The 16488-nt window shown below is 36.1% G+C and overlaps 1 protein-coding gene across 2 annotated transcripts in view; it reads right to left on the reverse strand.

The window, feature by feature from the left end:
- Nucleotides 1-16488, reverse strand: part of EDIL3 (EGF like repeats and discoidin domains 3) — a 423319-nt gene that overhangs the window by 300792 nt on the left and 106039 nt on the right. For both annotated transcript variants that reach the window (XM_059175418.1, XM_059175417.1), the window contains exon 2: nucleotides 3170-3298. In XM_059175418.1, the coding sequence (XP_059031401.1) occupies nucleotides 3170-3298 (129 nt within the window). The remainder of the gene's footprint in view (nucleotides 1-3169; nucleotides 3299-16488) is intronic.

Consider the following 16488-nt stretch of genomic DNA (forward strand, 5'->3'; position numbering starts at 1 on the left):
TGAAGTGTGGAGGTATGTCTGAATAAGGAGATGTGTGTGGGAGAAACAGATGGAGACAAAGAGAGACAGAGGTAAAAGATGGATATTGGAATATAAAGACAGATCAAGAATAAGATCTAAGAAAAACAATGTTTGAAGTTCACAAATTTGAGCAAATCAATTTCTCCAACCTTCCACACATAATGTAGGAAATGTAGGTGATATCAGGATTGATTGCAAATGCAGGAATGTGTCCAGTGCTTATCTGACGCAAGATGCTTTGGGAGGGAAGAATAAAAGCACAAAATTGGATGAAATTCTTTTGAAATAAGCAGCATCAAGAACTTAAAACAAAGTTACTACAAAGTAATAAGGTTTGAGGTAAAATCAGGAAGTGATTTTTATCTCTAAGAAGAGTGTATATTTGAAATTCTCCTTTCTAGATGTACTACAATGAAGAGTATCTGTTTGATTAGAGAACGAACAGAGTAAAAATAATTTTAAGTATTAGGATCACAACAAAATTTCTTCTAAGCAAATATAGAAAAGATTTTCTTTCCTTTGGAAATTAAGAATAAGGAGACTTAGAATTCATATGATTATAAAAATTTATATGGCTTAAAGGTTAGAATAAAGCTTGGCCACTTCACCATCTTTGGGGGGATTAATGTGTAAGTAAAAATCCATCAATGGCAACAACTAAAATCTTCTGTCTTTTAAGATATTACATTAAAATAACTATTGCTTTTTTGAGTGGTGGTTGTATAAAATTCCAGTAAACTCTAGTACACTCTAGTACACTGTTCTCTGCATTGGTGCTACCTAAAGGTATGGAAAGGACAACAGAAATGTGTCATCAATGTAACAGATTTTTTTCAAAGTAAAAATGCAGGATGGTCTTTAATGATCTAATGTTTCATATATTTTGTTCCAATAAGTAGTTTTTAAAATATGAAAAAAAATAACTCAGATAGGCTAGATATTAAAAACATTGTTACTAAATGTTTTTATTTAACAAATATTCAGTATCCCCTTATTTCATGCAAGAAAATATGGAGTTGAGAAAGAAGTAGTAGAAAGGCAAGAAAGGTAATATATGTCTGTCCTAAAGAGGTACCTAATCCAACAATTGTGTTTGAGTTCCTCTTATTTTCTCACCTTTAAAAAAATTATTTTACAATATAGTGAAGTTATTTTTAAGAAGCTATGGGCATTTTTAAACTTTTAGGGTACTTGTTTACTATTATTTTAATGTTATGAAAGCAAGACGTTAAATTAGAATTGGTGTAACTAATATGCTGTGCTAAATGACAAAGCAAATATAAAATGAATATATTTCTTATAAAAACTCTTAAATATATGCTAGGGAAGAATGAGGTTGCTTAAAACATATAATAAAAATATAGCTTAAGATAATATACTATAACTACCTTATTTCTGAATATCATAAGTATTTCAGTAATATACAATAATGAATCTGAGGAAAACTTAATTCTATAACCATTTGATTTCCCAGTCTCATTTGAATTATGTGTTTAGTTTTTAAAGTACTGTTGCCAATAGTCTCATTTTTCTGATAAAATGATAAAAATTGAATTAATTTAAAAATATGGACCAAAGAATTCAAGCATTTACTTAAAAAATCTATGAAGATACTGATTTTTAAATTATTTGAAGACATTTGCCTCTTTAATTCCAGATTTGGCTCTTAGAAAATAGCAACAAAAACATTATATACTGCATATGTAAGGCACCATCAGTTTAGGGTTAGCAGGCTTAAAATATAACACTAAAGTTTTATTCTATTCATCTATTCCTGTTAGGGATATTTATGATTATAATTTTCTTTAGAGATAATAGACTTTCCTGAGGATATGGTTCCATATTAAATGCTGAAAATGACCGTACATATTTGGAGAGTGGGTCAAAGTGATTACAACAGTTTTATTTCAATGGCACTGTATCAAACCCCCTACACTAGCAGTGAGTTAATAAAGCCTTAGAAGAGAATTATATTTGAAATGAATTAAATGAACTAAGTACCATTCTGTAATAATATAACTGTTTCAGAAATAATACCTTCTTAATAATGTCATATAAAAATACAAGAAAACACATTTAACAAATAGAGCACAATAAAATCCAATAACTAGTGGTCAAAATGGCAAGTTAATAGTTTTATTAAATTATTCTTTCCTTCATTCAATCAATAGTTATTGGGCTTCCAGTATGCATAAAGGTACTAGGTTAGGTGCATTATACAGTGATGAGTAATAAACTGGTCCCTTAATACAGACACTATTACTTCTCTTCTTCAAAACTATTTTTCAAAAGCAATCTAAACCTCTGAGTTTTCCAAGGTTTATGCTGGTTCACAGAAATTTAACCCAAAACGTGTTTAGTTTTCCTATATTGAACAGATATAGTCCACTTTTTATTTTTCTTGGTACTGATGTGAAAAAAATAAATTTTTTCAAACTTAATCATCGTATTACCTTTAATCAGAGAGAAAAATCTCTATACAAATTTACACAGTGCTAAGCTATTTGAAGTACAGCTCTTTCCTTAATGGGAACAATTTGGAAATTATGGAAGTTACCCTGAATCCATAACTATGCATGCCAATGAAGTACTTCACAGATGAAAAAAAATTTTGAAATATGATCAATGACTAAATATTTGCAAGTCAAAGTTTTTGAGAAGACTCTGAAGAACAATGCAGCTGAAACATCATCTTTCATTTATTTATAGTGTTAGAAAAGTAATGGTTAGAAGAGCTACAAAATACTGATATTATCAATCACTAAAATAAGTTCTATTTTATTTAGATTGGCTAATTTAAATAGATTGAATTGGGAATTATTTTTCAGTGAGAATGAAACTTTAAATCTCTAATATGTCAATGTTAGAGAAATTAAAAAATTTACTATATTCAAGTAATACTTGTAGTGACTTTGAAGTGTAGTGTTACTCACTAGAACAGTTTAAAATTATTTGAGAATCTCACTAATACAAATATAATTCAATTATAAAATAGAAATTATAAAATTGAGAGTACTACAGAAGAGTAAACTGATTCGCAGCATACAGCAATCTTGTATAGAATACCCATACTGCACCACACCAAATTTGTCAGTCACTCATGCAAACAAAGAGGATAACTACTGAAATGCTTAAATCTTGCACTTACCAACCTCCACAACACTAGAACAGTTGGGATCTGTGAAGCCATCTGGACACTCACAGGAAAAGGAATTGTCAGATAATCCTGACAAGCAAACACCTCCATTTTCACATGGATTGGGATCACAAATATCACCTGGGAAATAAAGAAACAGATAATGAATTTTCATTGGTCTTAGGCACCAAAATATACAATTTCATATGCCATCTTCCTTTGGTAAAGTCATCATACTTTTTAGATTTACAGAAAAGGTATGCAAGACCCATTTGAATCCATGTGCTTTTAAGAGAGATGGTATTTAAATTAAAATTTAAATTTTCTAATTCAAACATTGCATACTGAATAGCATACTAAAAGTTAATGAACTCAGTCTGGGGTTCCTTCATTACATGTAAATAAAATATTGTCTGATTTGTTAAAGATTAACAGAAATATCTCTGATAGACTGATTTATTAATTACTCCAATAAAAAAAACAAGTCCACACACTTAACTCTGTAACTCTGCAATTTCTCTCATTAAAGGAGTGAGGGTTATTTCTGGATCGCTAGAATCTGGGCTTGTCCCTGTTACTTGCTTTGGCCAAAGGGACATTAGCGGACTTGACAGCAGAGGTGTGATAAGGAATTTGAATATTTCCTTCTTGGAACCCTGACAAGGCCATGCGAATAAATTCAGGCTAGCTTGCTTAAGAGAGGTGAGAGAAACAAGGAAGAGTAAGAAGGAAACTGCCACAGAGAAATAAGTTGTAAATAAGCCATAACAAAAACCTATAATATGTGGCTTCAGCTTTGGTACTGGGTGGTAGATGGTACTGGTGGAATCTGGAAAGGCACTGAACGAATGACTACAGGAGGTTAGAAAAATGTGAGGCTATCCCATATTATGTAGAGAAAAGCAGCTGAGAAAAGTTTAGTGACAGAAAATACACCTAATGATCTTTTATATATCAGTAATGAAATTTCCAGGCAGAATGTCAAACTGTTGTCTCTTAACAGCTGCATTGATAAGGAACTACAAGAAAGAGATGTCATAAATAAAGAACTGATGAGCTTGAAAGTAAAGGAATACAGAGACCAGGATTTGATATAACCAACCAACCAACCAATAACAACAAAAACTATGTTTCAATCCCAGCCTCTCAAACCAGTGAAAGAGCAAATCCAGAGCTTTGTCAGAAAGACATGGCCTCAACATATACATCAAATTAAGGATATGCTAGAAGGCCCTTATGAAAATATTTCAAATAGTTCAACTACAGCCTGAAAGTCCCTCTAGGCTAAATAAAAGAGCCTCTGAATTTTTTTTTTAAATTTATTTATTTGATAGACAGAGATCACAAGTAGGCAGAGAGGCAGGCAGAGAGAGAGGAAGGGAAGCAGGCTGCCTGCTGAGCAGAGAGCTGAATGAGGGTGGGGGTGCTCCATGTAATGACCCCGGCATCATGACCTGAGCCAAAGGCAGAGGCTTAACCCACTGAGGCACCCAGGCACCCTAGAATTCTTAAAGGTATTATCTAAACAGCTTGACACACCCAAAGCAGCACTGATTAAGTTTTGAGTGAAAAGCAGGCTTCAGACAAAGTCATGGGTGTGGTTTTATTGCATGAGGATATAAATCAGATTCAGAAAAGCCCACAGAATTTTTAAGTGAGCTTTACAGGGGAAACATTGAATATTGATTAAGGATGCCTGGGTGGCTCAGTGGGTTAAGCTGCTGCCTTTGGCTAAGGTCATGACCTCAGGGTCCTGGGATCGAGTCCCGCATCGGGCTCTCTGCTCAGCAGGGAGCCTGCTTCCCTCTCTCTCTCTCTCTGCCTGCCTCTCTGTTTACTTGTGATCTCTCTCTATTAAATAAATAAATAAAATCTTTAAAAAAAATAAACACAAAACAAAACAAAAACAGAAGGAGGTTTTTCACATTTACAAAAGTATCTGTGCCCCAACTTCCTACTATTTTGTATTTCTTAGAAACTTTATTCTGCTGTCCCATGAATTATTTTCTCTTTTCTAGACCAATGACTTTAATACTTTAGAAAAATAAAAATGGAGGTTAGGATTTTTCACATTTTTAAAGCAAGTAGTTAGCTATATTAATAGTATAGGTAAAAATACTACATTAGCAGTGGGATGGCTATTAGAAAAGACAGTCATGAAATAAGTGAATAAATGAAAGAAAGAATGTGTTTTGGGAATATCATAGAATTTAGTAGGGCTAGACCATGGATTATTTCTAATACATTGTACACTTGTGAAAATTCACCTTATATGTTATCCCCCTCCTGTTTTCAAGATTTTATTTATTTACTTGACAGACAGAGATCACAAGTTGGCAGAGAGGCAGGCAGAGAGAGAGGGAGGAAGCAGGTTCCCTGCTGAGCAGAGAGCCTGATGTGGGGCTCTATCCCAGGACCCTGAGATCATGACCTGAGCCGAAGGCAGAGGCTTAACACACTGAACCACCCAGGTGCCCCTGTTATCCCCCTTTTTGATCCTTACTCAGTGTCTTTTGAAAGGTAAGAAATAGGTAGTAGATTTGACCAAAATATTTTAAGTAGAATCAAGATAACACTGTGACCAAACTGATGTGAGGGTTGAAGGAGAACAAGAAATCTGGGTTGATATCTAGAGCTCCAGCCTGTATGATTGAGTGTCCATTTTTCATAAGGAAATTTAATGTATTTAATGTTAAAGGAATTACTTTGTCTAAAAAGTCTGTGGGACATCCAAAATGAAAATGTCCCATTAAAGCTACTGAACAGACATATACAGAAATGGAGAGATTTTACTACAACATGGATTGCTACGTAGAGATGTGAAAACTATTTCACTGAGTCTTTAAAAGAAGGGCAGAAGAGGGTACCAGGAAATAGAAAAGAAAAGAAGAGAAGAGAAGAGGTTCTTGGGCAAACCAACAAATAAGTAAGAAAAAAATAAGGAAGAGTCTTTGAAACAGAAGGCGGGGGGAGGAAATTAGTGCTAGGCCCTTTCTACTTCACTTCGGTTCATTTACTCAGTGACTTAGTATGTCAAGGTCTCCCTGGGATTAATAAAGGTCCCCACATGTACCAGTGTTAGATGGACAATGTCAGCAAAAAACAAAATTTTGGCCTTGAATAAAGCAGAGGGTAGACAACAGAAGCCCACCAAACATAATCAGGGTTATTGTAGACCGTGCTTTAAATCTGCTTCCCCACCTAACTATGAAATGTACCCCGGTGTCAGATGAGTTCTTCATGAAGTAAAGGCTAAGACAAAGTTAAGAGTGCAACAAATTGATGAAGAACAAATGTCTGTGAAAGATAAACGAGGAGGGGCGCCTGGGTGGCTCAGTGGGTTAAGCCACTGCCTTCGGCTCAGGTCATGATCTCAGGGTCCTGGGATCGAGTCCCGCATCGGGCTCTCTGCTCAGCAGGGAGCCTGCTTCCTCCTCTCTCTCTGCCTTCCTCTCTGCCTACTTGTGATCTCTCTCTGTCGAATAAATAAATAAAATCTTAAAAAAAAAAAAAAAAGATAAACGAGGAGAAAGCAGTAATTGGCAGGAAAAGCCTTCATTCTGGGATGCAGGTCTGACACCTGAGAAAAGAAATGGGGGCAGGTGGTCGTGGGGATGGAGGAGAATGGAGCAAGTGAGCCTCAGTTTGCAATGCAAATTTGACAAAGTCTTAGCCAAGCCAGGAGGAATGAAAGATGACTCTTTAGAGGAATCCTCCAAGGGCAGAAATGACCAGGCATGGATATCCTTGCCATGTTCAGTCAAGGGCTGAAGGCACAGTGACATGCGAATGCTCCAGGGGAATCCTGGAAGTGCTGCAGAAGGCCTCTGAAGGCTAACTCCATTCCTTGCAGCTGGACCGCTTAGTTCCTTGAAGGGATACTGCAGCAGTGCCCTTGTAGCGGATGCTACAGTCCCCTCACTCTCACCATTGTCCTGGTTAGGATCAGTTACATTTTGTTCTTGCTCTAAACCATCATATCTGAGTCTGCCGTCCTCTCTACTTACCCATTATCTCAATGGGTTGTACAGATGAAGCCTGATGCTTTAAGCAGAAACAAATCTTCTAGCTGGCAAATCAAGTCTAATTAGAATGCACCGTAGGGATTTCTGATTCCCTGTCATTTCAATTAACCCGAGAAAGCATCAGTTCAGGTAAGAATCCTGATTAAAATGCAATAGATTCCTGGACCTCAAATCAGTGCCTTTTGTCTGTTCATTCATTTCCCAATGGATGTGTTGGTAGAGTCCTTTAAAACTAAGATGGCAGCCAGTACAAGAAGACAGGCTCGATATAGGAGAATAGGACAATATACAATTTCATGGATCTTTATTCCACTGTCAGCAGGCCCCTAAAATATACCTCTGCATATTATAATCTGTGTGCACCATTATACCTTGATGCTTCTTGGCTGGCTGGCCTCACCTGCTTTAGATTAGGACAGATGTGTTTAATTTGAATCTAACTATGTTTTATGATTCCATCTGCAGTTTATGGCAGACTCAGGCAAATTAAGCGGATGCCGATTTGCCTTTTGGCAATAGAATGAAGCAATTATTTTTCCCAGGGGCAAGAAATCATTGCAGACTAAATTTAACTTCCTGTTTGCCTGGTCTTGCTCCCATTCTCCAGGGTTCTGCTTGGAGTGGGACCATCCTGTCTGAATCCAATGTCCATCTCATTCTTCTCACTGGCACACCACCTGTTGCTAGTCACCTGTTCAAGGTGACTCAGGGATTTTCTTATTTCATCTCATTATAAATTTGCAATCCATGATCATTTAGCCTAGATAGCAAAGTAGATAGGCATCTATATAGTACAGTGTGTAGCACAGCAGAAGACAATGTAAAACCTTCTAAAAACCTAAAATCTCTTCATGATGGCGGTTATGTGTGTGTGTGTGTGTGTGTGTGTGTGTGTGTGTGTTTTCTGTGAGGTCAATATATAACCATGCAACTTCTAATGCCAAGTAAAGGAGAAAAGCCTTTGTTGGCCCTACTCTGGAAATTAGGTGAAAAGAACAGCTAATTTTTCTCATCAGTGTTTAAATTCTCAGATATTTATACATCCTCTTTTCTTTATACGTTCGTGCCCTTCTCCAGTTCACAGATCAGCGAATCACTGATTCATTCATCACGTACTAATACTCCTGGAAACACAGGAGAGGCTGGGAATATAGCTTAAAAGAAGACACATAAGGTTCCAGCACCGTTAAAAATTCTACTGTAGTGGAGGGGATGCATAATGAAAAAAAACAAGTAAGCAAGGTATTGGTCACTATAATAAAAGCCATAGAGAGGGGTGTATAAGAGAACAAAGTGGTGAGAAAGGCAGTAAAGAGAACTGGTTACTTAAATAAACATCAAGAAATGCTTCTTTGGGGAGGTGTCATTGGAGCTGAAAACCAAGAGATGAACAGTGCCAGTCATGTTAAAACCTAAGGAAGTCTTTCAGGCAGCAGGATAGCAAATGTACGGTCCTACTGATAAGCAAGAGTAATGAATTCAAGAAATGGAAAAGAGGCCAATGCATTTGGGACAGGGTAACAAGATGTCACTAAATACTTTTTGTCAGCAACACAATTTTAGTAGCAACCAATTTATAATTTAAAGCCCCACATTTGACTGTTTGTCCTCATGATAATCAAGGGCATTTCTGCCAAGCCTATTCTTAATATTTACCAAACATCTACTGAAAATATATTATTGTATTTACATGCTAATATTCTGATGTATTTGTATATTGATATTTTTCACATATTAATATATCTACATAGTACTGCCAATGTATTCAGGTATCTACATGGTAATGTAAATATACCTATCATTTATTTGGATGAGTGCATGCCTCTCCATTTTCTATGTTCCTTCAACAATGCTAGAAGTCACCCTGCCCTCTCTCTGTTTCTGCAGAAGAAATCTGTATACCAGTGTAAAATTAAAAACAAAAAAATAAAAGGTAACATATCACTCAAATATGTTACTTTAACAAAAATATCATTTCATTTCTTCAGTATCTCCCCACACTAAATGGGAAGGATATTGCCATACCTATTCATATGTGGGAAAGTAAAATGCAGTGGCTATGTAAAGTCATGTTTCACAACGATGACACTCCGGCCTGTGAATTACAACTGATCTTCAGTTTATCACCCTGCCATAACTTGGTAGCTACACTCCTATCATTTCATTTACAAACTGAAAGAAAATAAAAGCTTTGTCTTCAACTGCACAAATTGGAATTTTTACCAATCTGTAAACAGAGTACTTGGCAAAATGAGCCAATTATAGTCTACAAGTGAGCAATAACTCTAGTTAAAATGAAATAAATTTCATGAGAATTTGCATACTCGACCTGGTAAAACTCACAGAAAATGTTAGCACCCTTATGACTTACTGTCGGTGAAATTGTGCACAACAAAATAAATGTCACTTTTTGAACTAACAACAGGCCTCTCAATTTACTTTGGGACTTCCCGAGAGACCACTTGTGTTGAATATTGAAATTCCATTTGTTGTATGTTCTAATGAGTGTGATGCACAGAGTTTTATTTTAAAGCCTTCTTTCATAAACTAAAGCTTATGAGTATAGGCAGTTTAAATGAAAAAAAAAATTAGTTAAAAAGGTTTGATCAGTTTGTTACCTTCATATGTACTTTCAAAATAAATTCTAATCGATATTTCAGATCATTACTTCAATTAAGAGGAAGAGAGAAGGAAAAAGATAAAAATGCCAATAAGAATAAATCTGTCTGCATTGATAAGATCTGCCATTTTACTGGAAAATCACTGAACGTATGTGCAATAAAAGACCATTTAATTCTACACACTGGTGGCCACAGGGCCCCCAAATGACCATATTCAGCTATGAAAGACACAAATCTAATGACTAAATGAAGGAACTTCTTTGACTCTGAGCCACACTAAGGCAAACTTAAAGCCCATTATCTCTCAGCTGATAGTCAGTGGTTTATCACACTATTTCTAAAGACATTTCTCTTTTTAGATAATGTTTAAATGCTAAAGGAATATCAAAGAGAATTAGAAGAAAATTAGCAAAAATTGTTGAGTAATGACAATGTGAATTTTGCATCCTTTAACACAGCTTCCATCAAGGCTGACTGCATGAAAAGACAAAAGTATTTGGAGCTCTAAATTTTGAAAGAAAATCTGGGCATATTCTGTGTTTTAAAACACTCTGGAGAGTCCCTTAAAATAACAAAATCTAGAGTTTTTAGAATTGAAAGGGACATCAGAAATGATCTAACCCAGTGGTTCTCAAACTTTGCTATATATTACAATCTCTGGGGAGCTTTTCAAATTCCGGATGCCCAGTCCAATTAAATCAGAATGACTGAGGGTGGGACCCAGCTCTCCACGTTTTTTGAGAACTCATCCAAAGATTTCTATTTATTGAAGAAGAAGAAAAGGAAGTAACATAAAGTGAGGAAGGAAAGAAAGAACAGAAAGAAGGAGGAAAGATGGAAGGAAGGAAGTTTGTACTTTTCTGCTTTCATTTGAGAGGAAGGCAAATGAAGAAGAACATCTAACTAGCCTTCTTGGTTGGTATACTATGATTATGAAAAAGATCATTTGCAGGAAGCTAGAATTGGCAATTTAAAAAAAGGTATACAGTATGTTAGGGAAATTAGAATAGATACTAGTTAATACTTACATGTATTGAAATCCTATCAAATAATTAGCTGAAACTTTATAAATTACCAGAAAATTGAACCATACAGAATTCTCAAGTACTGTTGACTATATTATTTCTACCTATGAAAATATCCATCTAGTCATTCAATTAATATTTATTGAAACCCTTCTATGCTCCATTAAAAATGGTAATTACTACACATACTTTGGGGCTTCTGACAGACAATGACCTGTTCTCCAGAATTTAAGAAAAGACACAAATAACTTGACAGGTAGTTAAGTTAGGTATGCATGTTAGGTCTATGAAAAAGAAAACTGTGGGTGCCAAGGGAGCACAAAAAGGGAGCACCAAACTCAAAAATGTGATTTAGGAGGTCTTCCCAGAAGCAAGTGATCTCCAGTTCAAGGCCAGAGAACCGGTGGAAGCCAGCTAGGCAGTAACATGGAATAAAAGACTGGAAGCAGAGGGAAAAGTATGCATGGATGCAGGGAGCAGAGGCAGAACATGTGTTTAAAAAACAGCAAGAAAAACTCACTTTGACTGCAGAGATGAGTGATCAGAAATGACATGAGGCAAGGCTGAAGAATAAAGAGTGTCCAGGATATACAGTGTCTTTAAGACACTCAAAAAGAGTCTGGGCATTCCTGAGCAGAAAGGACAGCCATTTAAGGGTATTAAGCAGGAGGGCTGACATGATTTGGACTTCAGATAACTCACCTTACCTGTAGTGTGGAGAATGGATTACAAGGAGGCAAAATTTAAGGGTGACAGATCAGTTAGCAAGAGGCAAATATTACTCTGGCACAAGGGATTGCTGGCTTGGATTAGAATTCTAACCACAGAAATGAAGAGAAGTGGATTCCAAAAGATATATTGAGAGACAACATTTATGGGTCTAATGGTCGAAAGGAAAGAGAACTAAAAAATGAACTCACCTATCAAAATTCAACAAAAAGTTCTGCCTTTCATTTTGTTGGAAAACATGGTTGAAGGAGCAAGTCTGGGGATGGTGGTAAGAGGAGGTGAGAGGTTCCATTTTGGAAACGCTTGGAGTGAAGTGCCTGTAGACATTCACTTGGAGATACTCAGTCAAATTTGATATGGTGCATTTGATATAGTGCATTAGGGAGAAAGGTTTGGGCTAGAGATAGATAAATTAACATGGTTGATTTTTTAAATCATGGGGATATAAACAAAATTTCTGAGAAGAGTGTTGGGGTACATGGTCTAGAAACCATATAAACTTGGAAACTCTCTACACTGTAAACTCTCTGAAGTTCAGAATTATTCCAATTTAGGAAATTCTCCCCTGTGCCAAAGATCAATGCCTGGTATATAGTCAGTGGTATCCAAATAAAATGTTGTCCAAATATAGGTCGAGTGGGAGACAGAGGTTGGAAATGTATTCAAAATGGCAGAAACCTAAGGACACCTGGGTGGCTCAGTTGGTTATCTCAGGGTGGTGAGATAGAGCCCCAAGTTGGCTCCGTGCTGGGCATGGAACCTACTTGAGATTCTCTCTCCATCTCCCTCTGACCCTCCCCCACCCTCCTTCTCTTAAAACAAATAATATGGCAGAAACCCAAGAGTGTTTTGATGCTAATGAGAAGCAGCTACTAAAAAGATGATGTTAAAGATTAGGAGAGAGGGACTACTCAGAATGGTAGGGAGTGCAGAAAGAAACATCAATAGTCCTCAGAGTAAAAGATGGACAGATAACACTGAGGGCTCAGATGAGTTTGAAAACAATTGATAGTAATGACAAGTACCCAACTAGCTGTCTGCTTAGAGGCAAACACCGGGATGTGTGCTAGAAGTAGAGGACCAATCCAGGCATGTGGTTTCGTCAGACAGGTGTAGTGACCTGTCTGTCAACAGAGCAGAAGAGTGACCCCTGGCTGCTTCTGTATCTTTTGATAGTTTATTGAATTTTATGTTCTAAGATTATGTATATTTACAATTATGCAAAACTTAGAAACCCAGTTAATTGTTCTTTCAGAGAATATTTCAGTTCTTCAGTTGACAGCAAAGGACAGACTGAAAGATAGAATTTGGCTGCTGTATATAAATAACACAGTACATCATGATGGTAACACTTAGCCCATCAATCCTTGTCAAGAATACAAACTCACACTGACTATAAAAACAATCAGGTGATACAAAGGAGATAAAATTTAGTGCCATGTCCAACTGTGGAAGTTTCACATTGCCTTCTTATTTAGATCTTAAAATTGTCAATTCTGCCTCTTCTAAATGTAAAGCTGCTCAGCCACAGAGTAAAAATAACCTCTAAGGAAAACCAGTTGAAAACAAGTTGGCTAACTTGATCACTTACGAAACATAGGTACCCAAAGAAAGAACAGGACATTTTGTTTATCATTGGATAGCCCATTTTATCTTTTTTTTTTTTTTCCAGGCAGAAAGGGTATGCCATGTTAAAATTACAGAAAGAAAAATTGTAAAGTCTAACTGTGTTTTATTTAGAACCTTGTTTGAAAAAGTCACAATTTAAGACAGCAGTGGAGTGACAGTTTCAAAGTATAGTATATAAAAGCTGAAGGAATATTTTTTAGTGTTATAAGCGAAGTCACAACTATTTATTGCCAGATGTTTAAAGCAGTCAATCATCTTATTACATAACATGTTTATAAAGAATGCACTAAACCTGACTGCATTATGTTTACCCGTTTGGAGGCTGGAGAAAAAAAAAATCACAAAAATTAAAATGCGTCCTCTTCTAACTAAAAATAAAAAAACAAACAGTAGACACTTTTCTAATTTATGGAAAGGAAGTCTTATTTTAAAAGCCAGATTTAGATCTTGATTAAATTTTGTATAAAATGAATGATTTCATATTCACTTTTTATATTTAATATTTCACATGAAAGCAATGCTTTATAAAATAGTTGCTGAATGCTCTAATTTCATCTGATGTATACATTTTCAAAATTTAAATCTTTTTATTCACAGCCAAAGTCTTGGGGAGCAGAAACATAAATGATTTGGGTAGGGCACTGTCTGTAGACATGCTTACTAATAAATATGAGAACATATTAGCTTCTTAATTCTTTTAAGAAACATGGAATATCTTATTTAGGTTTAATGGTAATATGGCCATTTTGTTTTCCTAATGCCAGCAAGTTCCTGACAAGGAAAGATAGCTGAGCAGTTAACTCCGTGGAAGTCAGAAATCATGGGTGTTCTTGCTGCCTTCTTGGTTTTCAACAGGTATTGGGTTTTTGCTGTTAGCATGCCAATTGGCATCATTATAGGGAACATTCTGACTGTAAGGAGGGAAGTAAAATTCCCCTGCTTTAGGAGTTCCAGCCGTCCTAATGGAACTCCATTCAGAATATTAGTGCTTTTCTACTGAAAAGAGCAGGGAAATACTTAGGAAGCTGGAGGATGTTACTCCTCTGGCCTACCAAATAGAAACGTGAACTACTAAAAGGAAACCATGAAGCACAGAAATGGACAACTGAGAGTATTTAAACATTAAATACATTAATTAAACATTAAAACATTAAATACATTAATTAACATTAAAAAAACCCATTGCCTCTATTCTATCAATGGTCTCCATGCTGCATTGGGTCACCCACTGTGAGTCCTTACTGGGTATTCAATCTCTGTATCCCTCCTGTCCTTGTTTTTGTGATCATGTGATACTCACCAGCTCCTTCCAGTCCCTGAACCAGCACTGATCAGAAAGGAAGGATTTTATGCAGGCCTGGCCTAAGGCTCAGAACCCAGCATTAGTATATCACAGATATTAGTCAGGTTCTGACCTTGTTCGCCTTTCCCTTCTCATTGGTTCAATTACTGTCTATGCAATTTTGTTAATGACTCAGATATGGGTGGTATCCAGTACAGGTTAGAATAATCTTGGATAAAATCTTCAAGCCACATAAACCACTGGGAAACCCCTACCCCAAGTCCCCGTATGGCTTCCTTTTGACATAACTGTCCTGGTGATGTAACTATCCACAGGACTGAAATCACACATCCTGTTCCTAAAAAAAATATCTCTGATACAAATTAGCTGCTCGCTCAAATTTCCAAATTTCATATACTCTTTTTTTTTTTTAAAGTTTTTTAAAAAAAGATTTTATTTATTTATTTGACAGACAGAGATCACAAGTAGTCAGAGGGGCAGGCAGAGAGAGAGAGGAGGAAGCAGACTCCCTGCTGAGCAGAGAAACCAATTTGGGGCTCAATCCCAGGACCCTGAGATCATGACCTGAGCCGAAGGCAGAGACTTTAACCCACTGAGCCACCCAGGTGCCCCACATTTCATATACTTTTGAATTCTCCTACTCCATCACTTAGCTAAACTGTTAGAACACTTTATTATTTTATAATAACATTAGTTAACATTTTTATGCCCTAACTATGTGCCAAACATTATACTAAGTACATTATGAGTATTAATATCATTTGATACTTATAGTACTATTAGAAACTTTGCTGATATTAATAAGACTCATTTTACATATGAAAAAATGGAAATTTACTCAAGTCGCAGAATTTACCAAAAGGCACAGAATAACAATGACAAAGTGAGATTTACACATGGGCAGTACGACTTCAGAAACAAGAAGCTATGCATGTTGAGATGGTTACCCCTTGCCCCTATTCTCTCCTTCACCGTCTCTGTTCACCTCTTCAAGTTCTTCATCTTCTTCAAGTTCTTTGCCTTCTCTGACCAGCAGCTAATTATTTAGTATTGTTATATGTTACCCACATGTCATCCTTTGGATAATTTCAGACTTTTGGTATAATCCTCCCACCACGTGTATATCTGATCCTCCTTCTCTTAAACAGGAACAACTCTAGGTTCCAGCCTGGAGTTAACATAACTATGTCCCTAGGAACAAACGTTCTCTCTGCTGTGGACAAAGCTTACTACAGCTGAAAGCAACGGTAGGCATTTGATATCAGGTCGGATACTGGAATAGACGATGCTGCAAAAAAATATGCTATGATCATATATTGATTCCTTGATGATATATTTATTCCCTAATATATAAATTATTAATTAGGTAAATCTCTAGAGTCTGAGTATTAGAAAAGAAATTCATCTATTACACCCAATCTTACTTGGAAAATTAGGTGGATGACTACAGCATCTGAACCACTGTTTTGAGCCCAGAACAGCAAATCTTAGAATAAGATCTGATCCATAATAGACTCAAAATATATCTGGGGAAATAGTCTCATACATATACTTAAATGAACTTACATATATGTTCCCCTATAAAAAATGCAATGACGACAATCACATGAAAAGAACAAAATACCTGCGACAGAAATGCAGCTTAAGGTACATCTCAGTAAAAACTGAACTAGAAAGAGTTTACTATCCTTCCTATTGAATGGCATTTGGCACCTGAAGATCAATAAATCACTGAAACAGACTTCTAGGAATCAAGAATGACTTCTGGACTAAGCGGTTAATTACTGCTTTTCTTCAGTTGTGAAGAATACTTGAAGCAACAGAGTGAGTGTGCATTTTCTCCGTGTAAACACCAATTCTCTTTGAAACCATGTTATGCTGAAGGTAAGATTATAGCCAATTTACATAAAAGAGTAAAATGGCTCATTATTGAAAACTTAAGTGTAACATACAGATTTAAAGTAATATGGTGACCAATTCAGAAATTGAGATCACTATC

This window comes from Mustela lutreola, chromosome 5 (genome assembly GCF_030435805.1).
Source record: "Mustela lutreola isolate mMusLut2 chromosome 5, mMusLut2.pri, whole genome shotgun sequence".
Taxonomy (NCBI): Eukaryota; Metazoa; Chordata; class Mammalia; order Carnivora; family Mustelidae; genus Mustela; species Mustela lutreola.